This window comes from Cephus cinctus, unplaced genomic scaffold (genome assembly GCF_000341935.2).
Source record: "Cephus cinctus unplaced genomic scaffold, Ccin1 Ccin1_scaffold0929, whole genome shotgun sequence".
In the NCBI taxonomy this organism is placed as follows: Eukaryota; Metazoa; Arthropoda; class Insecta; order Hymenoptera; family Cephidae; genus Cephus; species Cephus cinctus.
In genome coordinates, this window is record NW_014333498.1 from 441,997 (window position 1) to 464,708 (window position 22,712).

Sequence of the window (22,712 nt, forward strand, 5' to 3'; positions counted from 1 at the left end):
CCCCCGCCCCCTCTCCTTCTAACCCTATAGTAGCACAACCCCAAAAACCAGCCTATAGCAGCAACACACAAGACCGCTTTACGCAGGTGCGTATAGAATCAGTCACGAAGGTACTTGAGCGACCATATGGGTCCTGCTAATGACCTCTTCTTCGCTCTCTTCTTTTTTTTTTCTTTACTCTCTTCTCTGTCCCCCTCTCTCTCCCTTTCATCCATTCTTCACTAGCCACAATATAACACGCAAGTTTTGACAACCTCTTCGAAAAAGATTTCGTGGATAAGCGTAAAAAAGCAAAAAAAATGACAAACCATCAGCCATGCGACCCTCATATCTTCTTCCTATATCCTTCCCTAGCAGGTAGTCACTCTAGGTGCCGTATGTGCTTGTACGTACTATAAGGTAGATACTATGGGTTTCGCTACTGGTGCTACCTCTACTATCAGGTCGACGTATCGCTCCAGTGGCCGATCGTAAAACACGCGAAAGGCCGCCTCGTAAACGTGACCAAACTACTAAACGCGAGAATCGCCAAGTTACCAGGATGAACTCGACGTTCGGGTTTTAGAGGTTTTCCTCGATGTTTTTATACGGAAGGAGGCGAACCTCGAGCAGACGACGAAGATTCCAAAGACCATTGCTCTACCTGACCTATACCCTCCTACAAGCCTCTCGCCAACTCTAAGCATCGGTATTTACCCTTTCACACTCAAGAGGGTTATACAGAGATACTTTGAAAAGTTTCCACGGAGGAAATCGTGTCGCGCGACACACCGAGCATATATCGCTGTCATGCGTTACCCACCCTTAGACGTATGTAACAGCTTGTCCATTGCTTTACTTCTTTTTTGATACAGTATGGGACTTGATATACGTATACGTATTCTATATGTATTAAACTCATTGAAACTTAGGTATTCCTATGTAGCAGAGCTGACAAACTGGAGGTTATGGAATTATTTGTTTTTCCCATTACTTCTAGATCCTACGTTACTCAGTGACAAATCACGGTTCTCCAGATTAATATGAAATATGAAATAAATAAAACTAGTAGCAGTTCACTGTCAGATTCATTAATAGATAATACGTTTTATATAAATTTTCGCCAAGACAAGAATCTATATTACATATAGAACAACGAAATTTGATGGTAGAAAAGAATTTTACAAAAATCATTGCGTTTCCACTGTACATCTACACAAAAGTGTACAGTGCTAGACAGCTCGAACGCACTAGCTGAAACTGGATATACGATAGAAATCAAATGGACGGGCTAACATCAGCTGATGCGTTTGAATTGCCCGGTTCTATACATACTGTAGGTACATGCGGGAATACAAAGTAAACATCGATCGAATTCTGCAATATCATAGGATTGAAACGCATCATTACTCTCCGCTTAAATTCTATACGATTCTGATCTATGATTAAATCAACGTACATGCTAAATTTAATTTATCAATTACTTTTAAATGATCCCACAATAAAGTATCAACATAGATACGAAATTATTTATAAAAATAACAGAACACTTTGGTCTCAACATGTGTAACAAATGTTACCAGAGTAGAACGATGTGTACAATAAGGTTATTAAGGTACAACCAGTCCAGAATAGTTTACAAGAGAAAGGGTTAGCTTTATTGGAACAGCCTTAGGAACGTATGAAGCATAAGCGTTTATGTTCAGAGGGAAATTTAGAACTCATTAAGAGGCACTCGTCATCAAGAGGGGTAAGGAGCGAGGGTGAGAGAGAGAGAGAGAGAGAGAGAGAGAGAGAGAGAGAGAGAACGAAAGAGAGAGAGAGAGAATTAACCTGAAGGGCCAGTGTACGAGGTATAGCAGAAGAGCCAACCCCTAGATAGGTGGCACGCAGACACGCACGAGGATGGAAACCGCGAGTTCTCGAGGGGTGCCCAAAGTATTATTGTAATTATACACTTAGGTTTATTTCCTGTCTACCCCCGTCGTTCGGCCTAAGGGAGCATTACGCAGGTACCCAATAGGGGTCGGCAGCTCTCCTAAACAGGATCCATTATATAGATATAGCCAGTGAGGAAAAAATAAAAATAATGATAAGAGCGTTAAACTGCCCCGTGGCCGGAAGCGGTATTCGTAAGGGATGGTTTCAAGGCCCTGCGTGACTGTTCTTCGATACTCGACTGCCACTACTGCTCCGACTTGTCTGACGACACTCGACCGTTACTACTGCTCCGACGGTGTTGTTCCTCTTTTCTTCCTTCCATTACCCTCTTACTTTCTCACTCTCACTCATAATAGTATACAGCGTACCTTGGCCTGGCTAGTCGTTACCTACTATTACTTCGCTAGGTATCCACCCCCTCGCAAACACTAGGAGCTACCTTAAACTACCCCTCCGCCGCACGCTCTACCACCTAGTCTTTTAGACGATACCGCGGCAGTCCCCAATATTCCATACATTTTCTAGACTTACAGATCCGGTACATATTATAAAATTTAAATGCTGTCGATTTAACGGGGTAACGACGATACCCCCATTACCGGTCCTCTTTCAACCTCTTTGCGTTTTAACTCCTTTTCTTGCCTCACTTAACTCATAACGCTAATTACTATCCGATAGCTACCCCTCTTAGTTCTATCAGGCTGTAAGGTTTTTTTTTAAGTATGTAACGTTAAGATCTACAATCTATAAGTTATTCATTCGCTTAGCTTACAATCTTATTTCATTAGTTTTAATGTATAGAATTTATATACTATATGGCAAAACCCTAATATTCCCCAGAAGCCACTGCTTTGCCGTCCTTGAACCTCCGAAAGGTAAAAGGCCGTAGGGTAGTGGATGTATCTTTGCTCTGCCTAATTTGATGTGAAACAAACGGCGAAGCTGTTCACAATTGACAGATGATTGACATCGCTGGCTTGACTTTGACTTTTTGCATTTCCTAAATTATCCGTGATCTCCCCACGGTGGGATTTCAAGTAAACCCCGGGCCACAGTCCTTCGAGGCTTTCCCCAGAGATCGAGTATACGAGACGAGGGGATGTATACGAGGAGTACCGGAAGTCAGTTTCAAAAGGTGCGTCCTGCCAGTCTTCCGCATGTAATAACGTTTCCGGGATTTTTGTTCATGATCGTGTAAAGGTCTTCCGAAACGTGGATAAAGCAAAGTCACGTAAATGAAAGGACCAAGCGCGACCCCAAGTGCAAGAGTGCGGTTATAATTTGTTGTTGTATCGGAGAGACCGCGAAGCTGCTCTTTCCTGTCTTTACGTTTAGCCATTACTTTCAATTTGGCCGCGAATTAACGGTTCTATTCGGCGTGTCTCCGTGAAGCGCAATAAATAAGGGAGACCAAGTGAGTAGTAAATATAAATCAGGAGCGATCGCCCGTAAGCGGGGAGCCGTTATGTGTCCCTAGCGTCCCGTGTGCGGGCATGCCGGTACTTCTGTTTCTATTCCTTCTTCTACTGTTGGTTCTATTCCTATTCCGCCGTCTTACTCCCATTCCTATTCCCTCAACGATACTACCTTTTCAAGAGATACGACCACCACTACTATACCTATATATATGCACTAGTGTCCTAGAGATATACAATTTATAGCCTCCACTGTGCCTATCCTCGACCCGCAAGTATAAATGATGATTAATAACTAAATTATCATTCTAATCCTCATGAAGAAGCATCTACGAAATTCCTTGATATTCGTCTTCCGACAACTTTCAGATAAAGCGTTATAATTTCGTTAGAACGTGGATTCTTTCTGTTCCACCCAGGTGGGCCTGGTTAGGAAGGATCTCTATTTTCCTAGAACAAAAAAAATCGCATTACCAGAATGCTCGGTTGAAAAACCTGAAATCGTCTTTTTCTTACTTTGTAATAGCTTCGACAGAAACTCATCCACACGTGATTCGCTCTTTACTGTACAGTAACATGGGTTACCACTGCCGTTCCTTTTTGGCGCACAGGTGTAGCATCGTAGACGACACAGGTGCGAGACCTGCTGTCCTATTGATTATGCAATCACGTGGCAATGCGCTGCCCACAAAATCGAGGGGCTGCACAATAACAACACATCGCACCCCCCCATACACAGTCAGATACCCGGGGCCCTAAGTAAAATCCCGCCGCCTGGCCACAGGTTCACATTAATTATCCTGACTATCAAGTGGCACCACATATGTTGCGTTCTCAGATTTTTGTCCTTTATAGACGTATACTTGTTCCCCCCCACTCTTTGTCTCTTTCTTTTTTTTTTTACTAGCCCCCCCATGTCTATTTACTCACTCGTCCCCCGATACCTGTCGCACCGGACACGCAGTTTATGTGTTCCTGGACAGCTGGACACAGGGCGCGATACTGAACAGTAGTAGTATTATAGTAGTCTGAACATTTGCCTCTCTCTCTCTCTCTCTCTCTCTCTCTCTCTCTTTCTCGTTATATCTCTATCTCCGTGTAATGTTTACTCTCGATAGTTAATGAGTCACGACTCTAACTGCACGGGAGAGCTGGCTAGAACTAGCAAAGAGCAAATCGATAATGTTGAGGCTATTTATTTTTCCTTTTTTGCTTTTCCCTTTTTTTCCAGTCACCCAGTTTCAGAACTGACACTATTTTCCCGCCACGTGGTCCTGTAACGTATAAGCATATACAGTCTAACCATTGACTAACCAGTTAATCAAGATAACGGACGAGGCAATAAAAAAAAAAGGATTCGCAGATCGAAATAATTGATGCATCCCTGACTATTGAAGAACGAAAAGATGTTTTTTTTTTCAAATTAAAGTTTTCGTCAGTCTTGTTATTGTCAAACAAAACTGTCACCGATACACCTTGGTATTATGATGTTCAGTGATAAAATGCATAACTGATATGCCTCTTGCACAATTTCGTATTCAGGAACCTCGTTGGAGATACTTTCCGTCGCTTCGATGGCAGGCTTTACGAGTTCGGCCGTCGCGACGGAGGCGTCTTGTATTTCCGGTGCCGTCGCTCAGTTCCTGCGTGAGGGTACGATTGGCAGGGAATCGTAAAATCCAGGCTTCTCCGTTTCAACGATTTGATCCTCGAATAAATAGATGAGATCAGCGTCACGATCTTCATCATCTTCATTCTCGTTCCAAGAACGGGTCTCGGCCCAATCTTCCAAAACGTATAAAAGCGCCCTTCAAGACGAAGCTTTCTGCGGGAGATTCAGCATCGTTCCTATTAGACTCCCCTTTCTTGCGGATGATCAGCTTAGCTAAATGGACCATGAGGCATCCCTAAGGATAAAGTACCGAGTTGCTTGCGAACAACATCATCCCTTAACAGTCCACTAATTTAACCCCGTCGCCGGATAAAGAATGGCGGTAGGCAATGCAAAGTAGAAATTAAATGGCAAGGAGAAGAGATTGATCGCTCCGAGGGGGAATAAATATTCTTACCACTTTGATCAACACGTTAAACGAGTCCCCATTGGCATCGTTGAAAATAAATTCTTTAAAAAGCACCAAGCGACATCCTCTTCAATTTTCTCATCCATCAGGCGTCTGTCAAGCTGCTATTTGATTATCGTTCAAAAGGATCTTGAGTGTGGATTCTTCAAACCTGATTCGCTGCTTTTTCAATCAGCGCAACATGATCGTTCGAGATGGTCGTGATTCGGAAATATTCGTAGCTCGCGTGCTGTTTCCTGATGTATGGCGAAAGTGCGAAGCTACGTTCAACGTTTTTGGGGCTCAATCTGTATTAAATTTTAAATAATTAATATTCAATGCTGACGGATGACTCACCGTTGGGTTCGGCATGCATCTTCTTGGCGGTGGCGGCATTGGGTCTGGTGCAGCACGATAAGCCGGCGGCGAATATCTTCCTGATGGAAAGCATCCCGGTGCCGAAATGGGTGCACCGTGGAGTCCCTTGCTACCCATCATCTTGTCTGGTGAGTACATCATCCTGAAGGTGTCGTAGTTCACGTTAGTCCAGTAAAACACACCAGTGACAGTTTAACAAGTGTGATAAGTTTTAAGCTATCTCAAAAGTTCGTTATCACTTAAGAACTTTCTTAAGCCACAAAATCGTTCCGTATAAATCCACCTGTTATAGACACTCGTGTAACATAATCACGGCACGAAATCTCCAAACTCTCATTAGGGTCCGTTTCACGCGAGCAGCCTATAGCCACGCGCGTCATGCCCCACTTGAGAAATGATGAAAAGAAAAAAAGCACAAATATTAAAGCACGCCAACAGTCCTTTTCGCTCGGTTACCATGTAGCCTGGCATCGGGCCTCTTGGGTGAAATGCACCGGTACACGGAGAAAAAAGGAACTTCATATAAACTCAACGACAGTAGAAGTGTACCAAATTTCATCCACTGGGCTCTCGGACGAAATTCTCTTATCATTTAATTTCTTTATCAACTTTTCTCATCCTTTCGTCCACTACCACCACCACCACCCACCACCACCACCCACCACCACCCACCACCCTCAACAATAAAATCCTCAGCACCTCTCCTTCACGCTTGTTCAGGTCAAGCAAAATTTGATTAATACCAGGTTTAATAAAAAAAAAGTTGATTTTACTATCCGATACCGGATACCAGTCACTGGTTAACCAGGTAGCACCTGAGTATCGGATTTATTATGAAGTTCCCAACACTCAAACGAGAAACCAGTTTCTAACTGTCGTAATACGCGACATCTTCTGGGTCAATCGTCGTACTTTGTCTGTTATCGCGCACAACAATTTTCCGAATGACAGGGGGTGAACTTGGAGAGAGCACTGCACCTCGTGCCTCCCGACCAAGGATTTGGCCTTCCTAACTCATGAGCTGGTTGTAGCCCACGGCGAGCACTCGACTCTCCCGACTCTCCCGACTCTCGCTCCACAGATAGAGTCTCTCTAAGAGAGGGTAGGATTGGGGCGGGGCTTTACTAGTGGCCTAGGCATGCGCATCGCATTCACCCTTAGCGGCCATCTTGTTAGGTTCACTGGGGCTTCTATGGTTCCGCGACCGCTATCCGCAAACCTGTCCCTCTCTCTGGCTAGATCCCTTCCACGAGTGTTGTTACCCGCTGCCTCCACCATCGGAGTAGCTACCTCCTGGGTACAGCAGTAGTATCTCTACTACCTACTTCCTTTAAAAACTTTTCGGTACCAGCACTCAAACCTGCATCCTGGCGAACGACACTCGAGGATGCTGGCAACCTGAAAAAAAGAAACACCAGTAAACACTCCTGTACTCTTCATTCTTTCAAAATGTATTTCGACTCTTATTGTCATTTTTTTAAATATTGCTAAAATTTCAAACTATCTACAAATTCACGTTACCGCAATCGATGATTGTTGTTGATATTGCATATTAAGTAAAGGGGAACCAAGTTCTTGAAAAAAATAATGGAATTGATATGAGAGTCCTTTGTCCATAGGGTGTGCGACGGTACCAAAGAGCGTTTCCAAGGGATGTTGGGTGTAAGGTTCCCGCGGGGCCTGTGTTATCGCCTCGGCAGGATGACCAGGCCGCGTTATCAAATATTAAACCTACTTGCACTGGTACAGCCTACCCTCGACTATCTACGCTTCTGGCTTCCTCCGCCTCCTCATCGGACGACCAACTCCAGGGCACCACCTCCTCTTTTCCTCTTCTTATTTTCACTTCTTTTACTTCGTTCTGACCTCTGCTTAATTATTTCCAAATACGTATCTTCCTGTATTGCAGACGGTCCTTTTGTTTCTCTTCGCCGATGCACCGACGTAACCAGCAACCTTTGTGCTTCGTTACTTCTCTTCTTGCCTATTTGAGAAAGAAAAATAAAAACGAAATATCACCTATACCAACGCTCAGTATCTAAAATTGCTGAGAAAAATGTACCTGGGGAAATAGCCTGTAGAGTATAAGGGGGAGGGAAATGAAAAAAAAAAAAATGAAATGAACATGAAAAAATCAACGAGTATTCCCTCCCATGCAAATAACGATGTAATCGTACCGTATTAATGTCAGCCTACCATATGCTACTCGTCGGTCTACCTAGCCAGTATATATCGTGTCTTAATGTGTCATTATAGCGAGGGATAATTATTAAGTAAACGGGAACCCGTAACGAGTAAATGAAACTAAACCCACGTATTAGAATACACAATGTACTTTTCTTCCAATAAGCCTAATGAGTATAATCGAACAAGAAGAAAGGAACGACGATACAAAAAGGGGAAATATACAATCACTCTCGTGGGTAAAAAAATATTTAAGAAATTCACGCACCGTGCTAGTCAACGTAACAAGGATTAAAGCTGCATCAACGAGTCTGAAGGTGGCCACTAATAAAATTATTGTATATCAGTTGTCTGAATGAATAAAATAAAGTTTTACGAAATCTCAGCTCAGGATTATCCAATAGTCTAATACCAGTGGCGCTATCAGTATTATAGGAGTATCATAGAGATAGGAGTGTATCGGTATGAGTAACATTTGGGGATCAAGATCATTCCCTCTCTTAAGGGTTCGCTTGAATCTTTAACGCGCCGTCACTCATTGTAACTGCTGATACGAGGGAATGGTCCTGGTGCTGTCACGTCGATTAGGCGAGAAAGCGGATTCTCAACAACCCACCTACCAACCAACCAACTCCCGACTACCGCGACAATCTCCACCGCCATTCGCCATCCGAATTCTCTACCTAACAACGCGGGAATGCTCTTCCTTCTCTGACAGTGAGAAACGTTTCGCAATTAGGGGTGACAGACAGGAGTGGCACGTTACTGGAAACTCGCTAGCCTGACTAACTCGATAAGTTTATGAGAAGAGTCCTAATAGACAATCCAAAAAAATAAATAAATAAAATAATCAGCAGACCTTCTTATTTTACTTTACCTCTAACTCCATCTATACGCGCACATTGTGCAAACGGAGTACGGAGCATCGAGTGTACGGTATAAAATGTAGTGTATAGTGTTGTACAGGGGGCGACAGTAGCGCGTATCAACGTGCAATGAGAAAACGAGCCTGGAGCCATCAACGGTTGACTTAACGCTACGAGAGAGCTAGGCTTGCAGCCTGTTTGCCCTGTTAGGTCTGTTATACGAGTACACACAAAGCCACTGTTTGGTGTATCGTGATTGCCAAATGAGCGCACCTACCCCGATCAGACGTGTTTTCATTAGTCCTGCTTTAGGTACTCTCTAAACGTAACGCATCTACATAGGCGGCTCACTGGCTATTCCCTACTGTCCACTGAGTACCTACCCCAAGGCTGCGCCTCATGTCAAGCCTACAAACCAGACAACAAACCTGCAGCAGGGAACTTTGTCAATAAAGTCTTATATTCTTACGAGTGAACTGTACCATGGTGACTGTTTCAGTAGAAAATTTCATGGAGGTCAAGGCACTTTTACTGGAAGAAAGAAAAAGAAAAGATATAAGTACCAAGAGATTGCTTTTTGAGCAAAGCATTACGTAGGCTCAGTTTATAACTTGGTGCATCTATATAATATCTATGAAACAAATAAAAGCATCACCACTCCAGGTTATCTGGATATTCGTCCCGTGTCAATTCGCGCAGATGGCTGGAAATTGGAACGCAGCCGAAAATGTAGGACCACGTTTCACGTTGTACAATGCGCACGTGAACTTGCTTCCATCCACGTACAGGTTCCAACACACTAGCTGCATACTTATGCCGAGGCTCTGCACATAAAGTTAGGGTCTACCACCACTATCCAGGAACACTAGCTACCAAAGTGAGCGGATGTATATAGCTAGAGGGTAGCTGCCGTTTCCACTCGCACCCGTACGTCCCTTCTTACGGACCAGCAGGAGTTCCTCGCTGCCGCACAAGAATAAGAAACACGGAGCATACATAAACAAGGAGGTTGGGTAGGTTGGTAGGTTGGGGATGCAGCAATTTAAAACGTACCCCGGAATTCCTCCCAGTGGGGCCGTAGAGCGGCCCTCCGTATTACGAATTCCCTCCTAAGGCAACCATACCTCTCTTGCCTTCTTCTTCTTCTTCTGCTGATCTCTTTCTTCATCTTCCTCCGCCTATTCAGCGTGGACTCTGTGTCTGCAGCATCTTCTTGGTACCAGGAACATCCAGCTTGCTGCAATAGAATTGTAATATCAATTATCGATATCAATGGAGCACGTGAAAGTATAATGAAAAAGTGACAATCGATACAGTGATTTCTTTTTTGTACTTTCTATAGCTGCCATCCATATGCTGCGCTTTGCGATCGAAGCGGACCCCGACTAGCAGGTCGACAATGCGCCACTAACGTAAGTCAAATAAGGTTAACAATAGAGAATTTCAAGTTGTTTCACGGTGGAACGGTAGAGAGTCGGCCCGAAGAATCTATGAAACCTTGGCACATGGGAACATAGAGTGTGTGTGTATAAGAGAGAGAAAGCTTTGCGATTGGCTGTTTGAACGATGGTGTCGCCTCGGGCGAGCGTGTTTGCAGACATAAGGGAGAAGCCCGCGAGCCGCTCGGCCTGAGTCGAGGGAGTTCAATTGGTGGCAGCAATCCTAGTAATGTACCCGTGGGGCTGCGTCAAAGTGCCGGCTTTCTCTGGGCGTCGCGACGCCCGCTACTTGGACCCCCTTTAGGATTCGCCATACCCGAACACTCTATCATTCTTGTCTACTTGACTATATCCTATCAAAATTCTACCTTTGCAAAGTGCACCTCAGCTCCTGCTGAACCAGAACCTTGTCCAGAATATAAATACAATATACGGAAGTACTCTGCAGTTCCAGTGCATAATAATACATTGAGTATATAAATGTATACTATAACTAAAATACATTAAAGAATTAATCGAACACGTACCATCATTTCCAAAGTCTGATTATCGACAATAGACTATCCTGGATTAATGGGCCGTTCACATTTCTTTTTCATTAACACTTTCTTATAACTACCTACTTCGCAATGTAGTTATCGAACGTACTGTAGGGCTGCTTCAAGGTTTACAGAATTCCGAGCACAGAATAGAAATAAGGAGAGAAGCAAATAAGTGAGAGTAGCTGTACAGGCGTCAGTAAGAGAATTCGAGAAAGATAGTAAAAGGCAAGGAACCGTGCCCGAAGAATATAACGGCCACGAGTACCTGAATGTTTCATCGGTGCGTTTGGCGTTTCGTGTATCTCGCCGAGAGATACGGCCGTTGCGGGGCACGAACAATTGTTTTATGGCCCAATTCCACGATTCTCGCCTCGCACGTCCCTCTCACTCCCCGACGCCGCCGTCTACTGCCTACCTAGCTAGGTACCTTTTTGTCTTTCTTTACTTTTATATTTTTCTCTCTCTTGCCCCACCAATCCACCCTCGCTACCGTCTCGCATGCTTCTTCACTATGTACCTCTTACTGGACCCCATCGTATTGGAGAATGAATGAATGTTCGCCAGGATGTCCTGTACACTCTTGACCACGACCTTATTTTTCAGAGAGCGTAGAACAGTAAATCGCTAGAATCGATATAGCAACTGGTTCAATCTGTAAAAGAAAGAAAAAAGTATACTATCCGCTTCGGTGCACTGATATACAATTTCGTTAAAGAAAGTAAAACAGGATTGACAATTCTGATTACTCTTTATAGATGTTTTTTTTTTAAAGAAAATTAGTAATAGCGACGAGCCATTGCTCGATCGCCGTGCCGATTCTTCGGCGAGAATGCACGAGTTGCCCCATCGGCGGATATATCGCGAGCGCGATTTCATGAATAGGTAACGAGGCCGGGGCTGCGGAGTAATATTAAGGTTCTTTCGCCAGGAAAAAAAAAAGAAAAAAGTAAATAGGCTCATACACGTACAAAGAGAGTTACGTACATAGATGTAGGGAGTGTCACTCAAACATCCACGAAAAAGCTTATCCTAATATGAGCGTGTAAGTCAAGCGCGGAGTCTAGAGTCCATGCGGCTCCTCCCTACATACATACAGTTGGATGGAAAAACCTTCCATTTCATTTTTATCTGTTTTCCCTTTCTTATTATACCCACCATATCGTTTCTAATCTCGATCCTCAAATCGAAGTTTCATTTGGGAATATCTTTTTCCTGGTACAATCATCTTGCCAGCTACATTTACAGCACCCTCTGCATACGTAGGTACCGAGGAATTTATAGTACAGGGAATTCGAGGACGAGGTCGAGGTGGAGCCGAAAAAAAACCTGCAAGAGAAAGAGGTGCGATAGCTAGGTGGTTGGATTGATAGGTCGTAGGTAGCATCACCTACCTCCTAGATAGTAGGTCCAAGTGAGGAATAGAAACGGGATCTGGAATCGTCGCATTACCGTCTCGCCGGTCTCTCTTTCATACCGAATAAACCAGCTGTCCATTTCCCGATCCAACCCTCAGAGCCATCAATTATTCAACTGTTTCCTAGGTAGTTGTGCCGCACGGTAACAAAGTTGAACTTACACGACAAACTGGCCTGCGCCTTACTTTCCGCTCACTTTCCTGTCCCGTCTTCGTCCACTTCCAGTTCTTCATCTTCTTCCTCCCCGTGAACCTTGGTGCAAGAAGGCCGAAATCCAAAGACCGGAAGAATAAGTGGAGCACAGATCCTGTCAGGCCCATCGTCCTCAGGTACTCCTGGACAAAAGTTCATTGCCATTGAGGGGTGAAAGTCAAGATTCTTCTGTATTTCGGATTAATAAATTAAGATCGTACTCTGTATACTTCCATCTATTCCCTAGCATTGTAAAATAGGCACCTAATATACAGACACTGCATATATATATGGGTGTATGTATAGATATATAGATTCGACATCTGGCCTCCTTTTTAATTTTTTATCGTACCCGCCGTCGGAAGCCTTCTCGTATTCCTTCAGTCTGTTCACACCTCCGCGCCTTGGGACTTAACTTTAAAAACCGAGGACTTAATAATGCATCGGGCCCGCCAACGGCGGACGGTAAAACAGTTATAAAAACAGCGGTAACTACGTTAGGATCAATTATTTAAGATGCACGGCTCCGTAAAGAGAGCGAGAGACCGTGGCGAGCTAGTCGTAAAGGGGCTCAACCGAGTGAAGGGACTGAAGGGGCTGCTGCCCAAGTGGACTCTACTTTTTCCTTCTTTTACTTCACCGCTTCCTTATTTCTCTTCTTTCTTCTTCTTCTCCTCATTCTACTATCTCTCTTCCCCGTGCTACTATTCCTACTACTCTACACACTACTCCTTTAACTGCATCCTAAAAGATCCGGTTAAAACTTGCACAAGTGGCGCCGTACCGTATTACATGGATAAGGCTTGACCTGTCTCGACGCCATCGCAAAATGGCTGCTCTTATAACTCCATGCTGATACGTTAATACTGTATTTGTCATTACCACTTCCAAATGCAATACTGCGTAATTTACTCTAATCAATGCGCAGAAGATATTTAAGAAAAAGTTTTACTCACTTAATAAAACAGCCTGGATCATCCCGCGGGGTAGTGCAACGTTTAATTAGTATAACGGGCGATTCTCTTCTCAGATGGATAGTTTTGTCATAATAACTCTAAAACGACATGTTCCAGCATTTTTGCAGCATAATAACAGCACGCTTTACATGATGCTGCTCTTTTGTTGGCAATATTCTGGGATATTTTAGCAAGCAATTTTTGGCTATGTGAATAGATCAACAAAACATGAACTTTGTCATGTTATAGTATGTAGGCACTTACTCGATGTAACATTAGAAAGGGACATGGGATGTCCTTTATTGAAGATTCGCACCTGATTTTAAAGCACTCCAGGAGACAGGAAAGCTTTAAAGCTTGGAAATATTATCGATCCACCTGAGACAATCCTCCGTCTTTATTTACGGGTCCAACTGTTTGCTTTTAGCGAGTCGACACGATATTTTTGTATCGACCATCCGATATATTCCGATATAAAGTATATGCTAAGATATTATGGAAAGCTTTAGTCTAGCCATGACTCCAGGGCACCGTGACAGATAGACGTCTATAAATTAATTACATAACCCCGAGGTGACCGACATTTATTGAACAATTCCAGGATTCATTGGAATGTTACTTGCAGGCCATGAATTCATTGGATCGTTGGTTGATTGAATTAATACAATTTTCTTAATTACCTCACCTGTAATATACTTGAGTTTTTCAGATATACTAGCCGTTTAAAAAAGATAGCTGCAACTCAGTCAAGTCTATCGAATTTAGGATGGAACTTTAATTAGGTGCATTAATGTAATATCGATTATATTCCGTCTTCTTTGGTATTCCGTGCAAAATCAATAAGCAGTGAAAGTATGAACAGCTCGTATAGCTGATAATATATATTTATTTTTACATACGAGGATATAGATTTATTTAAGCATGAAGTAAATACTTCCAAGAATCTTTTAGCGCAAACCGTGCTAGCAGAAACGTTGGAAAGGCGTCGAGCTAAAGAGGAGATAGTGGCGCCATCCTTGATTGGATACGGATATTAGATCTGTTTTAAAACTATTGTCGATACAAAAAATTGCATTCTGCAACAATTGATTTAAATTTTTATTATTTATATGAAGTATACGATTTTTTTTTAGGGAGAGCTCAAGAAGGAATTTATTGGATTATTAATTTATATCTTCAAGATCAGAGTGAGAGTTTGTTTGTTTGTAGGCTATGTGCCGGCTTTCTCATTGGGAAAGCGTCCCGCGAGCGACGTCGGCGTCGCAGAAGGTGTGCGCGCGCGCCATTCCCGTCTCTGTCCGTCGCGACGCTCATTGTCAAAAACGTCAAAAAGAGCCGGGAGTATTTGGTGATCTTGTTCGTTACTGTGCACGCATTTTTACAGTGTAGTGAAGATGCCCTTACATCGATATACGCACGCCGTACTTTGTAGGATTCCACTATCTCTGCGTACCCGAGGCGAAGTCGTCCTTGATGAAGCCAGGAAACAACATTTGGCTCTGGCACAGCTTCTACGAGAACTCGGCATCGATGTCGTTGAGATGCCTCCCGACGAGAATTCTCCACTCTGTGTTTTTGTAGAAGATATTGCTGTGGTTTGCAACGGAATTGCCCTTATAGCCAGGCCCAACGAACCTTCACGTCTAAAAGAGGTCCTGATCTCTATATTTGCATATATTAAAAATGTTCATGTCTATTTTCATCTCTTTGTGATTTGATAGAATATACTTCTCCCATATTACTAGATTGAAACAATTCGTGCTGTATTGAAGAAAGAACTTGAAATACCCTTGGTGGAAATTGCAGACAAGAATGCACGGCTTGATGGTGGAGATGTTCTATTTACAGGTGGGTATCGTTTGCACGTAACCATAATGCAGAAATAGTTAATGTATATCGTTTTATTATAGGGCGAGAATTCTTTGTCGGCCTTTCGCAGTTCACTAATGAAGGCGGAGCACGTGCAGTGGCTGCAGCATTTCCTGAATACCCCTGTGTACCTATTAAGGTCTGTTTTATTAATATAATCTTCACTTAGGGATTTTGATACTCCAAAATAGCTGCTTCCAAGGGCTTACATATATGTTAAGTGTCAGGTGTGCACGGCATTGAAGGGCCGTGTCTTGTATCATCTTTTCATTCATCCATTCGTAACGTATTCGTTTAAGGTGGGTGATGGTGGCGAGGAAATCATAGTGGAGAATCTAACCTCAGCTCCGCTTCAGGTCAGAACGCGTTACAGTCTGGCTCTCGCAATTGTCTTGCATTCCCAATTACAGGGAATACACACGTTCTTCTTAAAGAAACACAATTATTACTGCACGTAGTTTCATAAGAGTTTTTCTACTTGATCACACTTGGCTCCCTCATCTATTCTGTTTTATCTTGACTAATCAAGAAAAAATTGGGAAGCCATTACCATAGTAAAACACAATGCGTGCACGCTACTTTTCAAAAGAGAGAAAAGAGAAAATACGAGACCCATTCAAATTCAATCCACGCCATTGAGTCCACAAAGAGCACAAAGCGAATTTTATGGATCTATTTTTATCACAGTATCATCTTATTATCAATTATCATGTTTATGGCTTTAAGTTACATCATTGCTCTTAATACTTACTGCAGAGTAATGTCAGCTATATAGGGAAAATTAATATAGTAAATACGATCATTCAACGTAAATTTGTCTAACATCATGTTATATGACTGGTTACGTCAGCACTATTATTTGCTTCAAGAACAATAAGTGTCAAGGTCTTGTAGTTTTTAATATGCCAACGGGGATAGGTGCCTAAAGCGGCACTCTTTATAAATACAAATCATAGTCTGTGATATGTACATTGCACGCATGCATTTCCCAGTCACGCTCGACTACGAGAATTGCATGCGACAGCATATTGCAAAAAAAGTATATTCATATAATACATTTAAAAAAAGTCCATGCCTGGTGAAAGTCACCATTTAAATGAATAATTGCTTGATTGTCACAAATTAAAATATATACATTTATCAACGTTACAAACGTCCCAAAAATTGTTTCTAGTACAAATGAAAAGTTCGGATCAGCAGATAACGCGTTAATATTATTTTTGCTGAATCCCTCGCTTTTACAATTTGGCACCTGACCTTTCCTGTTTCTATATACTATAAAATATATTAGTCACGACATGCGAAATTGCTTATTAGCATAGAAGACGTAAGACTCTAAAATATTGTATGTTTGTTTTGAATTTCAATAAAGGTCGCAGAGTCGAAGCGGCTGAAATCTTTGGTGAGCATGGCAGGACCGGATGTTATCTGTGTAGGGGCTGGCAAAGAATCTCAAGAAGTTTTAAAGGTAAGATATTACGAGAATAAAAGGTCAACTCATACTATGGTATTTATCATTGAGACTAAACAATCAATGGAATTAATAAGAATGAAGGACACTGTCAATTGGTAGTAACTGGGCTTTAAGTGGTAGAATTAAAACTATTAGTGAATTAGTTTAAACACTTGTAGCCTATTTCTAATTACAATAAATTTAATACAGACTAACAGTATGTTTTTATACAGCGAATAGAAAGAGAAGCAACTTACAGCTACCAAACGTTAACAGTGCCAGAAGACGAGGCAGCTAATGTCATCTATGTCAATGGTACCCTGATACATAGAGCTAAGGACGAAATACCAAATTCCAGCAAAGTCTTCGCCGAAAAAGTAGAATTCTCCACTAGATCCTTGCATATATCCGAATTAGCGAAGGTCAGTTTAGGCCTTTCTTCCTGCTGCCTCCTGGTGCGCCGACCTCGACACATCCGCAGCATTTAAGCACGTCAATTAAAACGTACGATGAATTAATTGGCAATTTCACGTTGTAGAGATATGTGATTACTAAACGACCAGCCCTTAATGGCTAAATCTTCATTGATAATATGATAATAGTTTTAAGACTATTTACCACGGAACTGAAACTTACACGCTACACATAACGTTACCAAAAAAAGTGAAAAAAGAAAGAGATTTATTGTCGTTTAAACACGAGGAATACGAGTCAAACTCAAATCTCGTACGATAATAATACTTTTCAATATGAGAATCTCAAACGAGTCCGAAGAAAGGTATCTCTTGTTTAGTCAGATAAAAGAAAATGAAAAAAAAAGTATGTATTGATCAAGTTGCAGAATCTTATACGAGATGACGCGAATGATTGAAAAGATTTGAGATAATATATTGAATAGTAATATATTGAGACAAATGAGAGTAATATATTGATTAATACGATTATATCCGTGGCTTTAATCTACAGATAGATTCAATTATATTTATTCTAGTAGCTGTCAAATTAGTGTCTGCTTTTCTTCATTTTTTATTATTCATTATACTTTGATATCAAGAACAAGCTTTCAATGCATTTATAGTGATTTAATTTTTCGTATTTTGATTTTTTTTAAACATTCCTATTCTTTTTTATTATTTATCTCGTCCCCATTGACTTACTACTATTAACATCTATTGATGCAGAGCTAAGTTTGATATTTATTTAAAATCAGACAACTTTTATGCCACGCCATTCATTGTTAAAGATACGAACATGTTCTTACAATATCTTAATCAATTCCAAGAGTATCTGATATTAAACGCAGCACAAATCGTACATGTATATGTTCATGTACAGGTATTCTAGGATCTATATAAAATATGTTCATAGATCAATAATCAATTATAAATCATTTATGCAAATATATATATAATATATACATATAGACACAAACAATATGTTGATTTATTGTCATATATCAGTATCATAAATGTCAAGCATTCGCTGAACATTATTGACACAATCCACTCACTCGGCTGCATGTACTGGTGATGGATAAAGACACTGTACCGATACTTACTTTTTATCAAAATTACTGGAACTTTGATACTAGTGAACTGATTATACTCCCTGACTATTTACTGACCCAGTTGACGATCGTTACGGGGAAGGAGCAGTCAGCTAATTAAAATTTATATAGATGAAAATAAATGGTATAGATCAAATAAATAAACTAAAAGATAACGAAAATTTAACTTAAAATAAAAAAAAATTCAAGTTCCATTAATAACAATTTCTAAACTGCGACTGTATACAGTAGCTCAATGTATAATAGTTTTTTGTATTTCAGTTTTTAAATTATCTATACATCTCACTAACTTGTCCTGAAATAGCTTCGAAATAAAGACTCCTTACAATTAAATATTGGTATTTACTGGCAGCAAACCTTACAAGATATGCAATTATATAAGCGACACATTTTTATTTACACGTATAAAGTATGTACAAAAATGCATAACATTTGATATTTAGATTTAGGACAATTTTTACTATACTACTATACAGTTGTCCCAAGCCTTGGCGTTCACCTGTTTCAAAATGGCCTTCAGGCTACCTTTGGAACCGACGTCGAATGTTCTTGGAAATGCTGTCCCTGGTGGACGTGCATAAAGGTTATGCATTATTTGTTCCCACTTGACTGGCCGTACCAGCTGCTTCAGCAAGTTTTTAGGGATTTTCCTCGCACTTGTATATGGTTTAGCAGTGACATTTGAATATACTGGAATTATAGGATCTTGATATTCAATAGTACGTATGGCTTTTTTTAAAGGTTCTTGTGCAGGTGCCATCAAGCTTGTATGAAACGCTCCAGACACTGGAAGTCTTTTCAATTTTCGTAATCCCATTTTCGATGCATTTTCTTCTACGTATAAAAGAGAATTCTGACATCCTCCAAAGATCTTGGCTTGAGTGTATAAATAGATGGCAATACTGTAACATAAAGTAATCGATCAAATTTAATATTTGGTTGCGATAGTGCATGTAAATATTTTAAATTATAACTCACCTGCATTCAGGGATTTGACTTCCTGCATTCATAGCCCATGTCTTAGCATTTTGACAGATAGAACTAACTTCAGCAGTTTGAGTACAATAGGCAAATATCATTCCTTGAGGACTTTGTGAAGCTGCTTTTTGCATCGCTGCTGCTCTGACACCAACTAATCTAATTCCATCTTCGAAGCACATAGCTCCAGAGAATATCAGAGCAGTCAGTTCACCCACACTGTATCCAGCCACACCTCTGCAAGTTTCTAAAACTTGTGGCCTTTCTTCACGAAGCTTTTCTAGTGCAGCTAAAGAAGCCACTACCGTTGCAGGTTGATTGTATTCTGTCCTGTCTAATTTCTCTTGTGGTCCACGGAGACAGATTTTTAGTAAATCATAACCCAAACACTCTTTGGCTATCTCAAAGAGTTCCTTAGCAGCTGGGAAATGCATGTATTCCTTAACATCACCTACTTTTAATATTCCCTGACCAGGAAACAGAATTAAAGAGCTGTCTCGAGGATTCAACTTTTCACGTGGTGCATCAAGATCATCCAGTTCCTTCGATGCACCCTCAGGGTAGGGTGTAGTAGCCCACTGTGTGTCATTAGCTTCATTGAAATTAGCAGCATCGTCCAAGAGTTTGGAAATCTCGGGCTCATTATCTTGTGGTCCATCCTTTTTTCCATCTTCAGAAAACGATCGAATCAACCGGCATCGCGATATTTTACAGAGGTTAGAAAGCACAGTGTGTTGTAGTCTTCGTGCAAGCATAATGTTCTCCACGTGGTAGTATCAGTAATGAAAAATTTGTTTGACTACTTTCAATACTGTAGTGTCTTTATTGATGGCATTATACATTCAATTGTGAATTGGTCAAATACAAAACCGGCACACTTTGTTTATTAAACTGTACCTCGTGTGTTAGGCTAGCCTATGTTTAAACTGCACATGCGCCGAACTACGTACAGACGAATATTGTCTTCAAAAGTGCATACATTATCATGTATGAGGATTCATTAAACGTTAAGGTATTTGAGGTATTCCTTGAAATATATTTCTTACGCTTAGCGATTTCTAGAAATAGCCACTTCTGGGAACTGGTGCATCATCTTTGTTATTGGAGGTATTTGCATTTCTCAGCCACTGTGAACTATTGTTAGAAAATCTGGCAACGTTACTGAAGTTCCCAGGCGCAGTTTAATTAAGCCAGAAAACCTAGGACAAACGACTTTTGTAATAGACATGTTTATTGTCCGTCCCGTAACGACCCAGTAACGATACCGTGTAATTTCTAAACTAGGCTGAGCTAGAATAATATACTGTATTGCATGTGCATTGTAAGTTTTATTCTCAAACGTTAGAAGATGATATAAAATATTAACCCTTTGCACTCCAACAATTAGTTTATACGAGCAATTTATCGCCAGTGGCGAGTAAAGGGTTAAATTGGCCAGAAGAAGCTTTACCGATGATACTGAAAATAATACGGGGTTCCAAAGTAGATTTTCTTTGCGATTTCAATTATAATTCATGAAAGAAATTAAATGTATAATCAATGCGAACTCAACATCAAATAAGAGAGCCATCCTGTAATATACATATTCTATCTATATACGAAGAATTTTAATTTACGCGAACAACCCTTTCTTAACTGATATTCAGGTAGTAACAGTATATTTGAAAAAATATTTAAAGCTGCTTTAAATAATCTCCGAAAAGTTGGTAAGTCGTGGTGGTTTTTTTTTAATAATACTGTGCAGAATTGTTCCAAGTCCATGGATAGAAATAATATTTGACTAAACCCTCGTATTAGGGACAGAATTTAAAATCTTTTCATATATTATAGTAGGATCTCATTAGGCTGCACCTGACAGCTACTAGTCATAGCGAGCACTGGCGGTATACTTGTCCTATAGAAGGTCGTGTGTCATATAATATACGGGAAATAACCATTTTTACCTATTCCTCCTTGGTAGTAAGGAAGTCGTACGTATCCTTCTTGTGGACAAAGTCGAGGAAATGTAACAAGATTCTTAAGCAGTAATGGGCCTTGCACATCAAAAGCAGCGGGAAGCGAGCGTGCAGCAGGCAACAACCAATGGGCAAGATGCTTCGGGTCTGAGTTCTGACGTTATAGCTGTATACGTTTTGCCCATTGGCCGCTGATTTGCTGCTCGCTACCTGCTGCCTTTGATGTGCAAGGCGCATAAATATCGCTATATAATTCCAAGGAAGAGAAGAACACATCGCTATGTTTAGAATTATATCAGATAATTAAAGCGCATGTAGCGAATGGGTATTTCTTTAGCTTTATCATGGACTCTACATAGAATTGACTTGTGAAACGAGTAATGAATAGAAAAGTATATACGTCAGAGTTCTGTTAAATTAGTTTTTTATTTCTAATATCATACAAACAATTGTAAAGCATATCAAATAGTAATAAGTAATTAGTACATCGTTATTATTGTTACCGAATTAAATTGCCAGCCATATTTCGGTTGTTCTCAGGAGAATTATAGTGACGGCGCTGCTCTTGAACGGGAAATATTTGAACTACGTTTAAATGTATAAGCAACTGTGCAGTTTTTAAAGATAAAATATCGATTACCAGTTTAGGAAAGGTTTAAGGGACATCAAAAGGATTGCGTTTAATGTATTCCCGAGGAAGAGTCGTTTCGCAGAAGAGCGACGCAGCAGCTGAAACTTTACACAGGCAGTAATCAGTATCTGCAATTGCACAGCAGGTTGCCTAACGATAGGCGCTCCTCTTCTCTACTATATGTAAACAATATCTTATATTTCAACAAACACAATATTACATGTAACATGCATATTACTTGTAATATTTCCTTCATTTTCATAACGTTAATATAACAGCGCTGTTACATTTACGTAATGTATTTGAGTATAAAATTATGACTAACATACACGTTACAAATAATATTGCGTTTATTGGAATTATTACAGAAGAATAATTACAGCAACGAGCAATAAGTTATAACTACTAGAAAGGGTCGTAATGCAGTTCTTGAATGAACGAAATAGATGATTCGCTTTGTTTTATAAATATTAGTGGTACGATTTATTCTAGCAAACACATTTGCCAGGAAATTGACGTAGCAATTTATAAAAAGCAATGGAGCAATTTAAGAAAAACATCCTTCTACAAGATACGAGGGTCCAAAAATATAATAATAATTAATTATCAGTGTCAGCGTTCCATGGAAATGTAAAACAAGATTAAGGTGTGTACCATTTTAAGTGGATTATATATATATATATATAAAAAGGTAAGACGAAAGAACTAAAGAGTAAGAGTAATAAATGATGACGAGTTATGATAATATGCAAATAAGAAAGTAAAAATTTAATAAGTGAAAAGTATTTTGCTAATGAAGAGAGCGTCTAAATATTGTTAACAAATGTCTATTTTTCATTATAGAATCGAATAGATGAATCTACAAACTAACCGCATGAGGAAACCATTAACT

The 22,712-nt window shown here is 40.6% G+C and overlaps 3 protein-coding genes across 5 annotated transcripts in view; 1 reads left to right on the top strand and 2 right to left on the bottom strand.

Moving 5' to 3' along the window:
• LOC107271277 (inhibitory POU protein) overlaps window positions 1–6,396 on the bottom strand; it is a 24,106-nt gene extending 17,710 nt beyond the window's left edge. For both annotated transcript variants that reach the window (XM_015747065.2, XM_015747064.2), the window contains exon 1: window positions 5,753–6,396. In XM_015747065.2, coding sequence (XP_015602551.1) covers window positions 5,753–5,914 — 162 coding nt within the window. In that variant the 5' untranslated portion in view covers window positions 5,915–6,396. The remainder of the gene's footprint in view (window positions 1–5,752) is intronic.
• An 8,176-nt stretch (window positions 6,397–14,572) lies between these two features.
• LOC107271282 (N(G),N(G)-dimethylarginine dimethylaminohydrolase 1) lies at window positions 14,573–18,589 on the top strand. 2 transcript variants are annotated; one of them, XM_015747072.2, is made up of 6 exons: window positions 14,573–15,019; window positions 15,113–15,215; window positions 15,278–15,375; window positions 15,536–15,592; window positions 16,609–16,704; window positions 16,923–18,589. In XM_015747072.2, the coding sequence occupies exons 1-6, from the start codon at window positions 14,762–14,764 to the stop codon at window positions 17,175–17,177; spliced, it is 867 nt and encodes a 288-aa protein (XP_015602558.1). In that variant the 5' UTR covers window positions 14,573–14,761; the 3' UTR covers window positions 17,178–18,589. The 2 variants fall into 2 exon arrangements, with proteins under 2 accessions (XP_015602558.1, XP_015602559.1); XM_015747073.2 differs by lacking the exon at window positions 15,536–15,592 and having other exon boundaries at window positions 14,584–15,019.
• Window positions 18,590–18,624: 35 nt separating this feature from the next.
• Window positions 18,625–20,397, bottom strand: LOC107271281 (probable malonyl-CoA-acyl carrier protein transacylase, mitochondrial). Its single transcript, XM_015747071.2, has 2 exons — window positions 19,235–20,397; window positions 18,625–19,158 (listed from the first exon to the last, which is right to left on the bottom strand). Exons 1-2 carry the CDS (start codon window positions 19,987–19,989, stop codon window positions 18,717–18,719), a joined length of 1,197 nt encoding a protein of 398 aa, XP_015602557.1. The 5' UTR covers window positions 19,990–20,397; the 3' UTR covers window positions 18,625–18,716.
• Between the last annotated feature and the right edge of the window lie 2,315 nt (window positions 20,398–22,712).